Source organism: Nyctereutes procyonoides, unplaced genomic scaffold, assembly GCF_905146905.1.
Source record: "Nyctereutes procyonoides isolate TBG_1078 unplaced genomic scaffold, NYPRO_anot_genome, whole genome shotgun sequence".
NCBI lineage: Eukaryota > Metazoa > Chordata > Mammalia > Carnivora > Canidae > Nyctereutes > Nyctereutes procyonoides.
Genome location: NW_026575022.1, coordinates 1652716 through 1671832, shown reverse-complemented (window position 1 = coordinate 1671832; position 19117 = coordinate 1652716). Strand labels below are relative to the sequence as shown.

The 19117-nt window shown below is 45.2% G+C and overlaps 1 protein-coding gene across 1 annotated transcript in view; it reads left to right on the top strand.

Annotated features, from left to right (window-relative positions):
• Positions 1–8280, top strand: part of PROS1 (protein S) — a 65727-nt gene extending 57447 nt beyond the window's left edge. The window contains exons 13-15 of the mRNA XM_055342304.1: positions 1767–1915; positions 4318–4543; positions 7016–8280. Of these exons, the coding sequence (XP_055198279.1) occupies positions 1767–1915; positions 4318–4543; positions 7016–7176 (536 nt within the window). The 3' untranslated portion in view covers positions 7177–8280. The remainder of the gene's footprint in view (positions 1–1766; positions 1916–4317; positions 4544–7015) is intronic.
• Positions 8281–19117: the final 10837 nt, after the last annotated feature.

Below are 19117 nucleotides of genomic sequence, written 5' to 3'. Positions count from 1 at the left end.
AAAATTTTTATTTATTTATGATAGTCACAGAGAGAGAGAGAGAGAGAGGCAGAGACACAGGCAGAGGGAGAAGCAGGCTCCATGCACTGGGAGCCCGATGTGGGATTCGATCCCGGGTCTCCAGGATCGCTCCCTGGGCCAAAGGCAGGCGCCAAACCGCTGCGCCACCCAGGGATCCCCATGAAGGAGTATTTTAAAAAAAATGTTTTAATTGGGGTTCATGATTGAATATAGGAAAAAACTAGGCCTACAATAATTTGTTCAAAGGAAAGACTCTGAAAAGAAAATGAAAATAAGAGTTATACTGTATCTGAAAAAATTACTTTCATAAGTAGTTATTTCATGGATACCTTGAAAGTGACCTACTTTTAAATTAATGTTTAATTTACATTATAACTCCTGTACATTCACATGTTTATTTTAGTTTGAATTTGTTAATATCTTGTAGTAAATTTATTTCAAATGATTATATATGTATATGTGATGTATAAATATATATATATATATATATATATATAAATTTTTTCTCTTTCCTGGGTGGGAATTAAAGGATTATAATGAACAATGTAATAGCATTAGGTGTGGCTAAATGGAAGGTTATCTTGTCAAGGGGACAGTATTTTCTCCATTCACATTCACCTTTTCAAAACCTACTAGTGATATTTGGGCTATTGTCTCCTATTACTTAACATTAAATACGGAAGACTTCACTCAAAATGTGAAGTGATATATTTTCACAAGATTTTATTTCTTTCTTTGAGAGAAAGAGGGCACGAGCAGGGGAGGGGCAGAAGGAGAGGGAGGAGCAGGCTGCCCCTGAGCAGGGAGCCCGAGGCGGGGCCCCATCCCGGGACCCCGAGGTCATGACCCCAGGTGAAGCTGGGCGATTGATTGAGCCACCCGGACGCCCCAATATTTTTAGGAATTAAACTACTTTGGAAACCTATCGATTCAAGTATCTGTTGCGTGACTAGTGTGGAGAGCAAGGTGGTGCTAGAGACCCGTAGGTCCGCACTCCAGGGGAGGGCCCGTCAGCGAGGAAAAGGAATGAAAAACCAGGGCAGGGGATCCCTGGGCGGCGCAGCGGTTTGGCGCCTGCCTTTGGCCCAGGGCGCGATCCTGGAGACCCGGGATCGAGTCCCACGTCGGGCTCCCGGTGCATGGAGCCTGCTTCTCCCTCTGCCTGTGTCTCTGCCCCCCTCTCTCTCTCTCTCTCTCTCTCTGTGACTATCATAAATAAAAAATAAAAAAAGAAAAAGGAAAAAAAAAAAAGAAAGAAAAACCAGGGCAGGAAAGAAAAGGGATGTGATGGGGCCCGGAGGCCCCGGAGGCCCCGGAGGCCCGGAGGGAGGGCTCGTGCCGGAGCTGCAGGGCGGGCTGCTGGGAGATGCCTGTAAGCCGGCCGCGTGGGACGGCCCGACGGCTCCCTCGGAGGCGCTGCGCCCGACGCGGATCCCACCCAGACCAGACGCGAGCCTGGAAGTGCGACTGCGCCGCGGCTTGCCCGCTGGGGGGCGCGGAGGCCCCGGAGGCCCCGGGGAAGGCTGCAGAAGGACGAGCAGGGGAAACCCCTCGGGGTCTGGGCCCGCGCAGAGGCCCCGTCCGAGGGCCGGGCCGGCTCCATCCGGGGCTTCCCGCCGGCCGGTGCCTCGGTTATGCAGCCGGCGGGGGGGGGGGGGGGACCCCGGGAACGGGGAGGGGGACGGCCGCGGGGGGCGGGGGGCGGTGCCGGGCGCTGACGCTGACGCCGCCCCGTCCGGCCGCAGCCCCCGACCCCGCGGCCGGCTCCTGGCAGCTGAACGCGTCGCTGAGCGTCCGCGCGTCGGCGGGCACCGGCGTCCTGCTCGCCCTGGTCTCCGGCAGCTCCGTGCCCCTCGCCCTGTCGCTGGCGGACTCCATCTCCGAGACGCTTCAGGTAACGGGGACGCGGCGCGGGGACTCGGGGCGCGGGGCGGGCGCGGCCTCCGCAGGGGCGCGGGGACCCCCAGTACCGGGCAGGACGGGCCGACCCGGCCGCGGGAAGGGCCCCCCCCCTCGGGGAAAAGGAAACACCAGCCGCCGTCCCAGGAGATCGTCTCGGTCGGCCTCCTGGGGGCCCAACGGCCCTGCGGCGGGTCGCAGCCGCAGGTCACAGCGGTCACAGCGGTCACAGCGGCCACAGCAGGTCACAGCGGCCACAGCAGGTCACAGCGGGTCACAGCGGTCACAGCGGCCACAGCAGGTCACAGCAGGTCACAGCAGGTCACAGCCGGCACAGCGGCCACAGCGGCCACAGCAGGTCACAGCCGGCACAGCGGGTTACAGCAGGTCGCAGCAGGTCGAAGCAGGTCGAAGCAGGTCGCAGCAGGTCACAGCAGGTCACAGCCGTCACAGCGGGTCGCAGCAGGTCGCAGCAGGTTGCAGCAGGTCGCAGCAGGTCACAGCGGGTTGCAGCACGTTACAGCGGGTCGCAGCAGATTGCAACGGGTCACAGCAGGTCACAGCGGTCATAGCAGGTCGCAGCAGGTCATAGCGGGTCACAGCAGGTCACAGCAGGTTGCAGCAGGTCGCAACGGGTCACAGCGGTCACTGCGGTCGCAGCAGGTCACAGCCATCACAGCGGGTCGCAGCAGGTTACAGCGGGTCACAGCGGTCACTGCGGTCAGCAGGTCACAGCGGTCACAGCGGGTTGCAGCAGGTTACAGCGGGTCGCAGCAGATTGCAACGGGTCACAGCAGGTCACAGCGGTCATAGCAGGTCGCAGTGGGTCGCAGCAGGTCACAGCGGGTCACAGCAGGTCACAGCGGTCATAGCGGGTCACAGTGGGTCACAGGAGGTCGCAGCAGGTCGCAGCGGGTCACACCAAGGCTGGCACGGCCTCCCCTGGCGTGCCCAGGGCCGGCCCAGGAGCAGCCGCATCCCCAAGGACTGTCTGTAGCTGTCCCGGGTATGCTGTTTGCAGCTTGGTGGCCTAAGCAACCTAAGGGGACCCTGGCGGGTCTCTGTCTCCAGTCTGCCCGAGGAGCTTGCTGGGTTGATTCCAGCTTCTTGTTTACCTTTTTTTCTTTTTTATAAACAAAATGGAAATCCTGTCTCCAGCGCTACATTCCTGCAGAGGAGGAGATTAACAGACGCCGCATCCTTGATATTTATTTTATCTTTTCTGTGTTTGACTCCACGGCTCCTGTCTCTGCCCGCAGGCCAGATTGCCTTCTCCAGACCTGTGTCCAGTTTCCTAACGTTATCCCACATCCTGTTGATCACCCTGGAACCTTTTGTCATCTGGCCATTTTAAGACTATCAGCGAGTTCAAAGATATGGACATGTAACAGGAACAGATTTCCTCAAATGACCTATATTTGCAAAGCTGAGACTGGGATTCCTAAAACACTTCAGACTACCTTTCTACCGTCTCATAACTAACACCCAAGTTCCTAGTTTTGGTCTTAAATTCTGTCTTTTTACATTTCCTCTGCACACAGAAAATCCAGATGCATACATCAGTGTCTACAAGTTGGGTAATCTTGTATGTCAGCAGTTTGAAAAGTTCAGCAAAATGAATACATTTTCTCTTTGGACTGTCTTCTGTTAAATTCTCTGTAACTTACTCCTGGCTTTCCTCTCTCAGGATTTCTTCACTCATTTTCTCCCGAGTCTTACAGGCTTGCTTGTGTGGCACACAGAAACCTTTCAGTCTTGCTGGCGTGTGCTTACTCAAGCACTTGAAATTTTCCAAGTCTTTTCCCCAACAAAGAGTGATTCAACTCTGTTTTTCACATGTAAGTTTTGAAGTTAGGAAGGCTCACAAGCAGAAAAATATTGCTTAAGACTCTACTTTAGGTTCCCATCTTTGGTAAAAACAATTTCTTGGTGTATTGAATTTGCAGAAGCCACTACCCGTTTATGTCTTAGCTGAACCTGTAATTTGTAAAACTCATGTATTTTTAAAAATATGATTATTGTAACAATTGTTTTTTGAAATTTAAACTGGGAAGCTCTAACATACATTTTTTTTCCCTCATCGAAATTCAGATTTTGATTTTAAAAACTCAAAAGTCACTCTTTTTTTTTTCTTTTTTAAAGATTTTATTTATTTATCCATGAGACACACACACACACAGAGAGAGAGAGAAAGAGAGAGGCAGAGACACAGGCAGAGGGAGAAGCAGGCTCCATGCAGGGAGCCCGACATGGGACTCGATCCCAGGTCTCCAGGATCAGGCCCTGGGCTGAAGGTGGCGCTAAACTGCTGAGCCACCCAGGCTGCCCTCAAAAGTCACTCTTAAGTGGCATTACCATTTATACTTGCTTATCTTGAATCTTTGCTCTGTTTTTCAGGATATCCTAGTGTCTGTTGAAAATATTGTAATATCTCGGATAGAGGCTGTCAATCTGTGTTCCAATCAACAAGTCCATCTGGAATTAAAAGTCAACAGAAACAATCTGGAGCTGTCAACTCCACTTAAAAAAGATACCATCTCCTCTGAAGACCTTCCACAACAATTTGCCAGTTTGGACAAAGCAATGAAAGGAACAGTGACCACTTACCTGGGTGGCCTTCCAGGTATCTTCTTCTTCTTTTTTTTTTTTTTTTTTTTTCCAAAATTAAAAAGTTTTAAAAAGTATCTTTTAAGTCAAATTAATAGTATTTTAAATATGTAATCTTAGTAAAAGGACAAAATTCTTTGTCCTTAGATGGGAGGACAAAATTCCAGTATCCATTATTCTTTTCCTGGGGATTTATATTGACATTTTATTAGTACATTTGGTTTATTTATTTTTTTAATGGTGAACTAAAACTAACCAAGTTTTGTTGCATCTGACTCTCCTGGTTAGAAGTGTTTATTATTTCAGTTCATCCTCACAGTAATCTTGTGAGTTCAATATTTATTCTTCACCCATCATTTGCCTTTTATTTATTAAGAACCTACATCCCAGGTAGTAGGGATACAGTCATAAACAGATATGATCCCTGCTGCTAAGCCTTTTATAATCTAGTAGAGAGGCAGACATCCGATAACCAATTAGGAAAGTATCAGAATAATTAAATTGTGATAACTTCTATGAAGCAAAAATATGGATTGCTTGTAGAGTCTTAAAACGGGGACTTGGCCTGCTCATGGGGGCCAGGAATGAGCTCTCTGAAGAAAAGGCTAATAAATATGATAAATTGAAGGACAAAATTTAACCAGGCAGTGGGGTAGGAATTGGAATTAATATGCAATTAAAATGTCTATGTGTGGGCAAAAATGGGGGGTTGATTCACTTGAAAAATATACAGAAGATAAATGTGGTGAAGACATATTGAGCAAAGGGGATGGTGGTGCAGGATGAAGCTGTGAACTGAGTGTGTGGGTGGGGGGTGCTGTAGATCTGGTTCAGTGTCCCAAGTCTTATTATCAGAGCCATGAGACTCTTTAAAAAATTTTAGACAAGGAAATGGCTTTTTAATATAATTTTAAAAACCCACTGAGCATGATGGACAGAGATGGACATCTGGGATGCAAAAGTGGATGAGATGAGCCAGGGGTGACTGAAGGAGTCCAGGTGGAGAAGCAGTAACAATAACAGAAGCAACAACTACACTATCGTCAATGGTGCATGATAAGCAGCCTGGGCAGCGTTCAAAGCACTTCAGAGGGATCAACTTACTTAATTTTCAAAATAGACCTTTGAGGCAGGTGCTATTATTATCCCCATGTGACAGACGAGGAAGCTGCTGGACTAGGATGATGGCAGGAAGATGGTGCGCAGTGATTAGATCGGAGATGTTGCATGCAATTTTAGTAAATCAGACAAACAATCAAAGAGTTCAAAAGAAGTAAAACTATCAACTTTCAATGGTTCCGGGACTGTGGCACCAGCACTGAAGATTGACTTGAGGCAAGATGTGTTTAGAGAAAAAGTGAGGAAAATTGAGAACAGACAATTGAGATATTAGGAGTGTAAACAGTGCGATAGGTTAGTTACCAGTTGATACGCAAAATAGGCATGTTCAATTGCATGTTATGAATCAAAAACCAGGGGAAATGGGCAATTCTGATATGAATAGATATAGCAATGGCAATTGCTATAATAGTGGCATAATCTTTGATGCTCAGCCAGACTTGAAAGGGATTCATAAAGAATGGCTGTGAGCCCCTGGAAAAGTGTGGACTTTATTCACTGTATTGCCAGATTAAGGGTAGAAAATCTGATCTGTATGTTTTTTGCATAAGGTACTAAGGAAGGAGAATAAAGGCTGAAAAATGCCCATTGGAAATGAAATTCATAGGGAGGAGATGCCAAAAAAGAGAAGCAAGTAGAGAGATGGATGCTATTCAGATGAACCATAGTTCTTAGGAATTCAAGGGTGTTACTCAAGTATTAAGTTGAATGAGGAAAGCCTAAGTGCCGAAAGACCCAAAGGCCCTAAACTTGTCACTGAAGCATTATTAAAATTATTTTTTAGAACACTGAACAGTGCATAAAGTGAATTTCCTAATATGACCTGTCATTGTATGCTCAGCAAGAAGCTATATTTGGGAAAATATACTTTTATTCCAACAGTAATAAAAGAGATACATTTATCATGACATTTTAAAAAGAGCTAGTAATAAAAGTAATAAAAGAGATATATTTATCATGGCATTTTCAAAAGATTTCCAAGCAGCTATAGTTTGGAGTCGAAAAAATGATTTAACAACACTTAAACTGTTGCTCAAATTTAAAAAGAAAACAATAAAATAGAACATCAAAGGTAAAAATATTCTCCTTTATACTCTTTTTAAAGTGTGTTTATTTATCTTAGGTTTGAAAGAGCCTGTGTTTGTGAAATCAGAGGAACTCGTGATATGCTGAATCCAGTGCCAAGCAGAATGAATACCTTATATATATAGGAGTCACTTAATATAAACTTATTGAATAGTTACATTACTAATTTTTCTTTTATGATTAGAATTTGGTTGGAAATGGGAAGTCTGGATAGTTCCTCTAATTGTAAGCAAATAAGATGCCAAAAGTCTTGGGCTAATATTTTAATATTCTGTTTTTGCAGATATTCCATTCGGTGCCACACCAGTGAATGTCTTTTACAATGGCTGTATGGAAGTGAACATTAATGGTGTTCAGCTGGATCTGGATGAAGCCATTTCTAAGCATAATGATATTAGAGCTCACTCGTGTCCATCAGTTTTGAAAAGCACAAAGAATTCTTAAGGCTTCTTTCCTGTGCTGATAATATATGTTTCCTGTGCGTAATTATACTTATGTTTCAATAATAGCAGAAGGGTTTTCCCTGCAATGTGCAGACTTTGATTATTTTATGGTACTTTGACTTTCCTGGAATTTTAAAAAGGTCCTTTTTCAAGAAGAACAAGATCCTCTTGTGATACAAATCACATTAAAAAAATTCTTACCTCTATTGCTGCCTAGAAATTAAATAATGGAATACACAAACATTTCTAATTTGAATTTTTGCTACAAATGACATTTCTTCATTTTTATGTTTGTAAAAGTAAAATTTAATTTTGTCACCATGAGCTAGTGCTGAAATATCTCTGTTTTTTGGAAGGCAAGGGAAGTAAACTCAAACAAAAGTGCATGTGACTAAATACTATTGATCATAGCAGATCCTATTTTACTTATTTGTGTTTTTCCCTAATGAGGGCAGAAGGTGAGACAGTGACCTATTACGTACGGATTGAGTGGAAGGCTTTGAAGCTTTACTCCAAAAACAGTTCCTCATGGGGACTTAAACTTAGCTTCACATTTGAACCAGTAGCTTTCCTCCATAGAAACCAAGTGGGACAAATTTTCATGGAAGCACATGAATCTTGCTGGTTAAGTAATTGGATTTTATGAGCATGAGATACTAGACTGTATTGGGATGGATGTTGAAATCTTGGGTGGGCATAGTCCTTAAGTTTGGCTGTGAGTCACAAGATCTAGATTAGAAAAGGCAGGACCTAATATGGAAAGAATGGCAGAGAGAATGAATAATGTAGAAGTTCATAGTTTTCCTTGAATCCAACTTTAATTATCAGAGCAAGTTGCCAGATGTGATTGTTGAGAGACCAAAAGAATTCGGAAAGCTAGGACAGGACAGAGTTGATATAGTGTCTTTGGAGTAAGGAGGTGAGAGTGCCACCTACTTGTTGGCAATGCATTCCAGGTGACAGTTTTTTCACTCCCACACCTACCAGTCACTTTAGGTATGTATCGGATGTTTCATTAAAAGTTTTAGGAAATAAACTTTTTTTTCTACTTATAGATATTTTATATCATGTAAAACATAATAAATTACAGTGTATTGTAAAAAAATATGTGAGTATCTATATTCCATCAACTCTTTGAATAGAACATAAAATTATATGACAAACATGTAAATCATGCAGCACAGTAGCTCTTTAGTTGGAAGGTATAAAGGTCAAATATTTAATCAGTAGCTGTAGTTGACTTGTAGACTGGAGCTCAGAAAGGGAAGAAAAGCAAAGGTAACATGTATTGAGCGTTCGACATGTGCTAGAAATTGTGCTAGCTCATCTTCCTGGATGTAACCTTTCTCCCAATTTACCACCAGGTACTATGAGTGATGAATTTCAGCAAGCAGCCGTTGACAATTACATTGGAGTACAAAAGCAAAGAAGTAGAAAACCTGAAAGCATATGAAAAGGGAAAAAAGAAAGGAAGGGAGGGAGAAGTGAATTTTCTTTGGGGAAGAGTTTTGTGATTCTTGTTTAATTATGCCCAGATACAAAGACAACTATAGGGATCAATTCCACGTTTTCCATCAGAAACAGAAAACTTCCAACATGCAGTGATCTTCAGAAAGGCTCCAGAGACCCATTTGTAAATTTTCTCTCTCTTTGAGGTGCATGTATACATATGGCTTAGAAGGTGTGGGGCAGGAGGTGTTTCTTACAAACACGAATCAGCTGACAATGATCTTGCAAATGGGCTACTTGCTATACGAGGCTTCAGGCCTTCCCAGAGAACATCTGACAATCGGTCTTTTGCTGTGGAAGAAGAGAATTCCTCTTTCCTGCTAAAGTTTCAAATGGTAGACTTTAAATCTCATTCTGTGACTAGTCTTCAGATGGAAAAACATCCTTTTGTCTCCCAGGTGCATGTGAGTTGACACATACACACACACGTACAGAAGGATAGATAGAATGTTAAAAATGAGTGAAAAGCAGAGATGGGAGAAAGGGAGAGACACAGGTATAAGTGAGCCTGTGTGAACAAAACCAGGAGGAGAGAAAAGGGCAACAAAGAAAAAAGCAAATGAGAAAGATGAAAACGGACTCAGTGAAAGATTTGGTAAAATAGGGACGCCTGGGTGGCTCAGCGGTTAAGCGTCTGCCTTCAGCTCAGGTTGTGACCCCGGGGTCCTGGGATCGAGTCCCACACCGGGCTCCCTGCATGGAGCCTACTTCTCCCTCTGCCTGTGTCTCTGCCTCTCTCTGTGTCTCTCATGAATACATAAATAAAATATATATAAAAAAAGTTTTGATAAAATAGAAAATAAGAAAAGGAAAAAGAAGAAGCAAAAGAAAGATACAGGGTAAAGAGGATAAGAGAGAGAGAAAAAATACAAAAAGAAATAGCCACTTTCTTGTAGACACTTATGTAGGAGTAGGTGACATTAGTAGTGACACGAGATACACCTAGAAAGAAGTATCTGTACTGAGATAATGAAGTAGAGATCGAAATTTTTTTTTTTAAATTTTTATTTATTTATGATAGTCACAGAGAGAGGCAGAGACACAGGCAGAGGGAGAAGCAGGCTCTATGCACCGGGAGCCCGATGTGGGATTCGATCCCGGGTCTCCAGGATCGCGCCCTGGGCCAAAGGCAGGCGCCAAACCACTGCGCCACCCAGGGATCCCAAGAGATCGAAATTTTTAAGAAAAGAAATTTAACAGGAAAAAGAAGAAAGAGTGAGAAACAAAAAAATTAGATGATCATAGAAAAAAAGCAAATAGGTAGAGAAAGATCAACAGAAGGACCAAATATAAATGGAAAGAAAGAGGGGAAGAGTGCCAGAGGTAAAACAAGAAAGAGGCAGACCCAGAAATAACAAGAAGAGTATGTCTGTGAAGAGAAAGCAGGAATGAGAAAAGCATAGTAATAATTAAAAGGGAAAAAGAAAGAAAGGGATACAGAAGTAAATATACAATAAGGCAAGAAGAGGCATAGGGGACACCGCTAGTTTATCCAAAGTGAGGATGGCAACCTTAAAGCTTGGTGTGGGGGATGATGCTCCACGCCCCGGAGGTGGAGCTCCCGGCCAGGTAGCTGCCAAGGAGTGTATTTCCCGGAGTGTCCCTGAAACCAATCATCAAAGAATCTCCTAGAGGAATTCATGAGGATGATCGTGTAACATTCTACCAGAAATGGCTGGAAAGGCTTGCAACCACCACCACTGGCATTTTTCTTGCCTTTATTTCCTACCTCTTTGAAATTGGGGGCTTAGCCAGTGTACATCAAATGCAGAGGAGGGAGGGCTCCCTTCAACATGGTGTGAGGTTGATGCTAGAATAGTGACCATTTCCAAGCCTACTGTCATAGGAACATCCGAGCATCACAGGCTATGGCTGGCGCATTAATAGTGGCCTAGTTATATAAAAGTGCAACGCCTGGGAGTGTAGACGGCAAATCCAGTAGCACCCAAAACGACAAGTTCATGAAAACTCCCGAGTTAGGGAGAGTATCATATCTATCATATTCCATGAAAGAAGAAACTTGCCTGACTTACACCCTCTGGCAGAATCGATCATTGGGGTGATGCAGCAACCTCCTTGGTACGTGCTCCCTGCCTCCTTGGAGGGGCTACTCTGTTCCTAACATTCCTGTCTTTGTTATAGCCCCTAGAATACGTAGAACAATTAGTCTGGAAATTTTAAGTACTGGGGATTTTTTTTTTCAAACACCACATTTTCCCAGAATCTCCCCAAAGTACAAAACTTGCTGTTGAACCTCTTTCTCTTGAAAGACTTTGGTGAATGGATATGAAGCTAAAAATAGGAGCTTTCAAAGAAATTTTTCTCATGCCAGGCCACTTTGAGCTGGACCCTCACTCCCCCTGCTTGCATACTTTACCCTCTGTTGTTTCAAATACTCTAGGAATGCCTGAAAAGACCAAGGGATCTGTATACCTGATAAGCAATAACTGCTATTTCACTCATCAGGTCAGTCTAGCTTCACAAGAGCTCTGTGCACGGGGCATGGCATCTGGTCATAGGGCTCCCTCCAAGAAAGCAGGGATGTCTTCCTCACTCCTGCCTTTCCTTCCTTCCATCTCGATTCCTTCTGCCCTCTGTAGGATGGAAGACTAAGCCTCACGGGCCCTGATTCCTTGGAAGCTACTGGCATACTACCTCAAGTTTTCCTGGTAATCAGATTGTCCCTGGAAGGGGGGCAGGGGGGAGCGTTCGAAGGCCATGTAAGTGCACATCACTGGGGGAAAGCTTCCCGGGTATCTCAGTACCTTCCATCTTCTGGGCTGAACTTTCCAGGGTGGGCAGTGACGGGAGAAAAATCAGGAAAATCGCTAGCCTCTGACCTCTTGTTCTCATCATTATTGTTATAATGCTCCGATTCAATTCTTTTTAACATATAGAATCTGAGCACCGACTAGATGCAGTGACTATGGAGGTGTTTGGAAGCCATAATAAATTCATTCATTCAGCAAATATTTGCGGAACACATACAATATGCCAAAGTTTGCTCTGGGTGATTGGGCTACAGAAGTGGATGCCCTTGCACCTATGTACAAATATGGTCATGGAGAAGAAAGGAACTGTAGAGGTCCAACCCGGACAGCAGGAGTATCTTCTGTGGCTCTTTGCATATCATGGCTTAATTTAAATCAGCTTTTACCTTGGAATTCCAGATTTTAGGTTACTTTTTTACTGTTCATGTTCAAACCAAACAAACAAAAAAAAAGGTACATGGGTCTGGAATTTAGAAGCCAAATCAGTAGGACCAAATGGTATCAGAGAAGTGATCTTTCAGGCTCTGTGTGAACATCTTTACTGATGTAGGCCTTATTATTTGTCTAAAAAAGCCCCTTTTCTCTTTGTGCAGTGCATTAGTTTGGAAGCTTCAAGCAGATATCAAGAGGGTCTTAGATGGGTGTTAGGAACTGAGTTGCATGTCCACAAAATTCACATGTTAAAGCCCCAAACCCTAATGTGACTGTATTTGGAGATAGGGCATCTGAGGAGGTAATAAAGGTTAAGTGAGGTCACAAGAGTGGGGGCCCTCATCCAGTACAACTACTGTCCTTGCAAGAGGGAGACACACCTGGGTTGTGCGCACACAGACGAACAGCAAGAGGAGAGCGCGATCTGCAGCCACGGAGAGGCCCGAGCAGAGCTGAGGCCTGCTGATAGCTCGCTCTTGGGGCTTTGGGCCTCCAGGGCCACGGGCAGACGCCGGCAGCAAGGACCGCAGCTTGGAAGTCCTGGCAGACTCCGCGCAGGCGGCAGGTTAATCGGGAGACTCCCCCGTGGAGGGAAAGGTGGGTGCGTGCGGGATGGGGCACGCGGAGAGGCAAGAGATGCGGAGGGAGTCTCGGGCCCAGGGCCACCCCCCCGCCAGCCGGTCTGGGCTGGGTGCATGGGGCGTGCCGGGGACGTGGCCCGCAGAGACGCCTGGCACCGGCACCGCCACCGCCACCGGACAGGGAGCGAGGTGAGCCCGCTCAGCTGGTGCCCGCAGCAGTTCTCCAACAATGCCCTAGGCTGTCCCTCATCCTCGGCTCCAGAATCCCGAGGGAGATACTCGAGCGGCCCGGCCTGGGTGGAAGAGCCCGTCTGAGCCACCAAAGCTGGCGGGAAGGCAGCCGGGGCCTGCATCAGGCCAGCGCTCCTCCAACCTGCTCGGTGAAATCGCCTGCAGACCTTGAAAAGTACTGTCTATTGACCTCCCTCTCCCTTGCCCCCCTTGCCCCCACCTCCAGCCCAGGATTCACATTTAATCAGTTTGGTGTGCAGTCTGGGCCTGGAGGATTTTAAGACCCTACAGGTGATCTTAGGGTACGGGACAGAAACACGCCTCGCCGGTGAAGCAAGGTGGATGGGAGGGGGCTGGGTGTGCAAGCGACTGCAAAGAGGGGGTCCAGGCAACCAGCTGGACATGCCCACTAGGAGATTAAGCTTTCTGTCGTCTCTAAGGACTCTTTTCACCGAAGCTACCCAGTAAAAGCTGTATTTCTACAACCCACTTTTAACTTATATCTTCTTTTATTATTATTATTATTATTATTATTATTATTATTATTTATGATAGTCATACAGAGAAAGAGAGAGGCAGAGACACAGGCAGAGGGAGAAGCAGTCTCCATGCACCGGGAGCCCGACGGGGGATTCGATCCCGGGTCTCCAGGATCGCGCCCCGGGGCCAAAGGCAGGCGCCAAACCGCTGAACCACCCAGGGATCCCTTAACTTATATCTTCTATTGCCATGTTTCTGGTAAAAGATTTTATTAAAACCAGATACCAAAAAAAAAAATTCTTCTACCATAAGAAAAATAACTTACTCTAGCATGTAATATATACACCTTATAAAAATAATAGTCGTGTAAAAAAATACCACCCTAACTTTAAATATACATTTTATACAGAAATAAAAGTCTGAAAATGCGTATGCTTCTAAAACAAACCAAAGTTCTGGCATTACGCTTACTCTAGCAGATAACTCTCCTTCTAGATGATCTTCCATCGTGTAGGAAGCACTGCTTTGGCAGGGGAATCTGCTGAGGCCAGCTCTCCTGCAGGTTTCACGCTCTGACCCGTAGGGCTCTGAAGAAATGTTTTGAAACAACCGTCGTTGGATTGCAGTATCAAATCTCTCGGATATTATCTCCACATTGCTTTGGAGAGCCTTGATAAAGCTTTTTTAAATGACTGGTTCTTTTGTAAATGACCACACTTTCTGATTTTATTGTTCTATTTGGCCAAATACCAATTTTTAGTCCTCCAAAATTTACATGTATAGTGTTTCCACTTGCTTACTGATGCTTGATATTGTTAAGATTTTTTTTTGATATTGTTAAGATTTTAAATATTTTCTTAGTCTGATGAGAAAAAGTTGCTGGTTTGTTGTTTTTATTTGCATTTTGGTGATAACTAATGGGATTGAACAACTTTGCGTGTATTTTTTTTTTTTTTGGAATTTTATATTGTTTTGTTTGGAGAGAGACGCTTGCTTATTTAGCATGTATTTTGCTATTGGATGATTTGTCTTATTGAAGTCTAGGGCTTCTTTATGTGTCATAGATATTGAGTATCATCTATTATTTATCTTATAAGCCATCACCTCACTGAATGATCCATTTAATTGACTCAGTAGAGTTCCTTGGTTTTTATAGTTTTCACTGCTACTAAAATAATGATAATTTTTCTTCTCTCTATATTATGCCTCATTTGTTTTTCTTACTCATTATATTAGCTAGGGCGTTCAGAGTATTGCTGGGTATTAACAGTCATTCTTATATTATTCTTAATATTAGTGGAATTATTTTTGGTATTTTACCATTAAGTTAAAATTTGTTTTTGATTTCTAAAGATATTACTCATCAATTTCCTTGTAAATTACTTATCAGTAATACTTTGTATTTTTTCTAGTTTTCTATGTTTTTTTCCAGATTGCTTATTGAAGTTTATCATATGTCGTCAGTGTCCACTGGGATTATTTTTTTCTTCCTTAATATGCTGTAGTAAGGTATATCAACAGATTTCCTAACATTGAACTATCCTTGTATTTATCAAATAAAGGGTTCTTATTTCTGGTATATTCTGACATTTCTGTATTCACAAATGGGATAAGTCTAAATAATTTTTTCTCAGTTCCACTTTTGCCCAGTTTTGCTCTTCAGGTTATACTAGTTTGAAGAGTAGATCCAAATTCTAAAAGGAGCAAGTCCAGGAAAGAGGAGAGTAAGAAGGACTTGCTGGAAGAGAAAGGGAAATGGTCACCCGTGGTTGAAGGGATTCTGAATGCTATTCGTTTGCTGGGGATGCTGCATAAATTAGCACAAACCATGTGGCTTAAGTAAATCTCACAATTTTGGAGTCTTGAAATCAGGCATCAGCAGGGTTGGTTCCTCCTAAGGGCTGGGAGGGGAGGATGTGTTCCAGCCTCGCTCTTCCGCTCACAGATAGCTGTCTCCTGCCTTGACTTCACATCATCTTCCTCCTTACATGTTTGTCTCTAAATGTCTCCTTCTTGCGAGGACACCAGTCATATTGGCTAAGAGCCACTGTAATGACCTTATTTTAACCTGATTATTTAGGGTCTGTAAAGACCCTCTGTCAACCAAATAAGGTCACATTCTGAGATACTAGAGGTTAGGGCTTCCCCATATACATTTTGGGAAAACGCAATCCAATACGTAGCAGAAGGTTTCCTGCAGCTGGGCATTAGGCAAAACTTTTGATTCGGCCAGAAAAAAAAAAAAAAAAAAAATAACGGGTTAAAAAAAATAAAAAGAAAAAACATGCGGTAAACCATCAGACATTCAGACAGTGGAGGCGCGCCCACGGGTTTGGTGCCGTCATCGAGGCCCAGGTCGTGACTTGAGATATCTTTTGACCCGAGAATATCTGATCTCAGGAATTATGTCGAAAATACAAATCCGATCTTCGAGTAGACGCGCTGGCGACTTAGCGACTGCACTCGCAGCAGCTGCTCGCCTGCGTGCTGCGTGCCCCGGGGAGTCCGCGCCAAGCCGCAGTGGTCCCCGCGGGGACAGGCTTGGCGGCCTAGGCCGCGGCCCTGCTTGCGCGTCCCCCCTCCCCCCCCCCCCCCCGAGGGCAGGCCCGGCCGCAGCCTCGCGCGCCCCTGGCGGCGGCAGGACAGACGCGGCGCTGGTGGCGGTCGCGCTCTGCGGCTGTCTCCGCCTTCCCACCTCCCGGGCCCCGACCCTGGCCTGTGAGTTTAGGGCCCATCCGGATAATCCAGGGTGATCTCGTCTCAAGGTCTTTAGCTTAATTACACCTAAGGAGCTTATTTTTCCACGTAAAGGAACACCTACACTTTATTTTTTCAGGAACACCCACAGTTTAAAGGATTAAGGTGTGGGCATATCTTTTTTTTTGCAGGGGAGGGGCAAGCCTTCATCCCAGGCACTCACTCTATGTCTAAACTTCATATATTAGATTGATGTTAGAATTTAAGAGAACAGAGTAGAAACCGAGGGGGAATATTCTGTTATTATTATGGATATGAATTCTGGAGCCTGACTTATTTTGTTTTTCAAAAGATTTATGTATTTTAGAGGGAGAGAGAGCATGAACAGGGGTTGCAGAAGGAGAGGGAGAGAGAATGGGAAGCAGACTCTGTGCTGAGCATGAAGCCCTACGAGAGGCTCCATCTCTCCACCCTGAGACCAGGACCTGAGTAGGAACCAGGAGTCAGCTGCACAGCAGACTGCACTGCCCAGGTGCCCCCAGACTATTTAGTTTAATTTTATTTTATTTTTATTTTTTTTAATTTGTATTTATTTATGATAGTCACACATGGAGGGGGGGGCAGAGACATAGGCAGAGGGAGAAGCAGGCTCCATGCAGGGAGCCCGACATGGGATTCGATCCCGGGTCTCCAGGATCGCGCCCTGGGCCAAAGGCAGGCGCTAAACCGCTACGCCACCCAGGGATCCCGACTATGTAGTTTAAACACCAGTCCCATAACTAAGTAGCTGTTAGTGCTAAGTTGTTTATTGTCTCTGTGCCTATTTCATCTGCAAAGTAAGATAATAGTGCCTGGCTTGTTGGGTTGATGTGAAGATTAAATTGTCCATAGTAAGTGATATATGTGTTTGTTATTATTTTTATTATTGTAATTATTAAATAGAGGAAGGTTGGCTGGATTCCCAAATGCATTAAAATAATGGCTTTTATTAAAGGTTGAAAGTCTTATCTTCTACTTTGTAGGACCAGAAACTTGCCACGTGGAAGTTCACAAAAGGAGTGATTCCTAAAGATCCAACTTCATCTATCAATACATTTCAATTTTTTTCTTAGGCCTGTCTTGAAAATGGTTAACAAGCTGCTTTGTTTTCCTGGTTCCATGTTTTGCACCGGAGAGGAGGCTGTATACCTTTTACAAAGTGACTTACATGCATCCCTTTCTCCACAGTGCCAGAATTAGGAAAAAGTGAAATTGGAAAACCTCGGAAGGTGTTTTTCTGCTGTGGGCTTTCATGATCACAGTGTTAATCACCACCCCCAGTGCGTTCATTCACATTCATAATGGTGTAAGAGCACTCATGCTAATGTTCATTTAATAAAATAAATAGATTCTGACTCTCTTGTAAATTATGGGGGGGGGGTAAGAAATCTAAACTATAATTAACTTGCATAATTCATTTGCTGCATTTCCCCTGCAAGTATTAAAATGTCTTTGTTGCTTCCTCTAGGAATTACTTAAAGTGCTGATATATTATGGTCCTTCTATATAATTTTCAGACAGCGAATTGTGTGGTTTAGAAAGCAAAAATAAGAGACTCTAGAATTTCACTTTCTAGAATGGACCCTCAGTGGTTGATCATAGGTTCATTCAGATAAAAATTATTTTCCGTGATGTAGTCAATTATATTGGCAGCTATTATTTAATGCTTTGTTCTGCTTTTTAATTTTTAAAACTCAGGTATTACTTATTTTTGATTTTTTAAAATATAAATTCAGGCCAGTTTTATTAAAGAAAAATTTCGCATGATTTCCTTTTCACCAGTCTGCTCTGGCATGCTTTGGATGATACCAGAATCACCTGGGTCGATGGTGGCCTTGTGCCCACTGCAGTATTTCCCACTGCCGCTGTGGTGATGGGCACCAGTTTTGGCCAACAGGGTGCACTTTCCTGTTTCAGATTTCCTCAAGGCTGGGCAGCTGTTGGAGAGGGTGACCAGGTTCGCTTTGCCGAGCCTGATCATTTTCAGAGTCTGCTTGTGCCCCCAGCACACACTTTCCACTTTTCGCAGCAAGTTGAAGCCTAGGGTTGATGGATTCCCGGGCCCTTTTTTGTCCTCTCTGTGGCCAGTATCTTCCTGCCTTAGCTGCCCACTGCCCCAGCCAAGCGCAGCGGCAAGGTGGCCAGAAGCGACAAAGGATAAAATCCCTTTCACTAAAAATAAGTATCAGACCTCTTTGGAGTGAGCCGGATGGAAGATACTAAATAATTCAAATAATTAGTAAGAAAAAAAATCCGTTTTAATTAATAAATCTGTGTTTCTTAAAGTAGCTTTTTATCTATTATTACTTACATTTCATGTGCCTGGTTAGAAACTGGAAAGTGTCAGGCTCTTAGATCCGCAGAAGTGGTTTCATGGCCATGGTGAGGTCAAGGGCGGAGAGGAATGTATGTTGCAAAGTTATTCCAAGGATTCTCTGGGCCTCTGCAGGTGCAGGCTCCTCGGCGAGGCCTCCGGCCGGGCAGCTAGTCGCTCCACCAACAGCCTAACCCAATGCACGGCGTGGAAGTGGACGTTAGGGCTGAGAGAAGCACTCAGAAGATTTATTAGGAGTCGCCCAAAGTCAACACCATGATCAGATGACTCATTTTTGTTCTTAATCCCTTAAAGTAGCCCTCGGCGTCCGCGACTGGTCCTCGCCCGCTTCCAGCGCAGCCCGTGGAGTAAAAGCCCCGGCGAGGTGACCGGGGACTAAGTGACAAGTTCCTACGTTTGGTCAGTGGCTTTCTCCGGCTCCTCGGTTTGTCCTCACTTGCAAACTTCTCCAAAGGACGAGAGCGAATCCTTGCCGCGGAGGATGGACTCGAGTCCGGGGCAGTGCGACCTGGGAGCCGGCGGCTTCCTGCGCTCCGCCGCGCCCTGCGGGACCCCGTTCTCCCTGGCGCTGCACCCCGGGCGCAGGGCCGGAGACGCAGGGCCCGGCGGGGCGCAGGGTCCAGGGTGCAGGGCCCGGCGGGGCGCAGGGTCCAGGGTGCAGGGCCCGGGGTGCAGGGTCCGGGGTGCAGGGCCTGAGACGCAGGGTCTGGGGTGCAGGGTCCGGGTGCAGGGCCTGAGACGCAGGGCCTGGGGTGAAGGGTCCGGGGTGCAGGGTCGGGATGCAGGGCCCGGGACTGGGGCTCTGGGCAGATGCTGGGGTGCCCAGATGCCCCTCTCCATCCCCACTCGGGGTTCACGTCCCAGGCC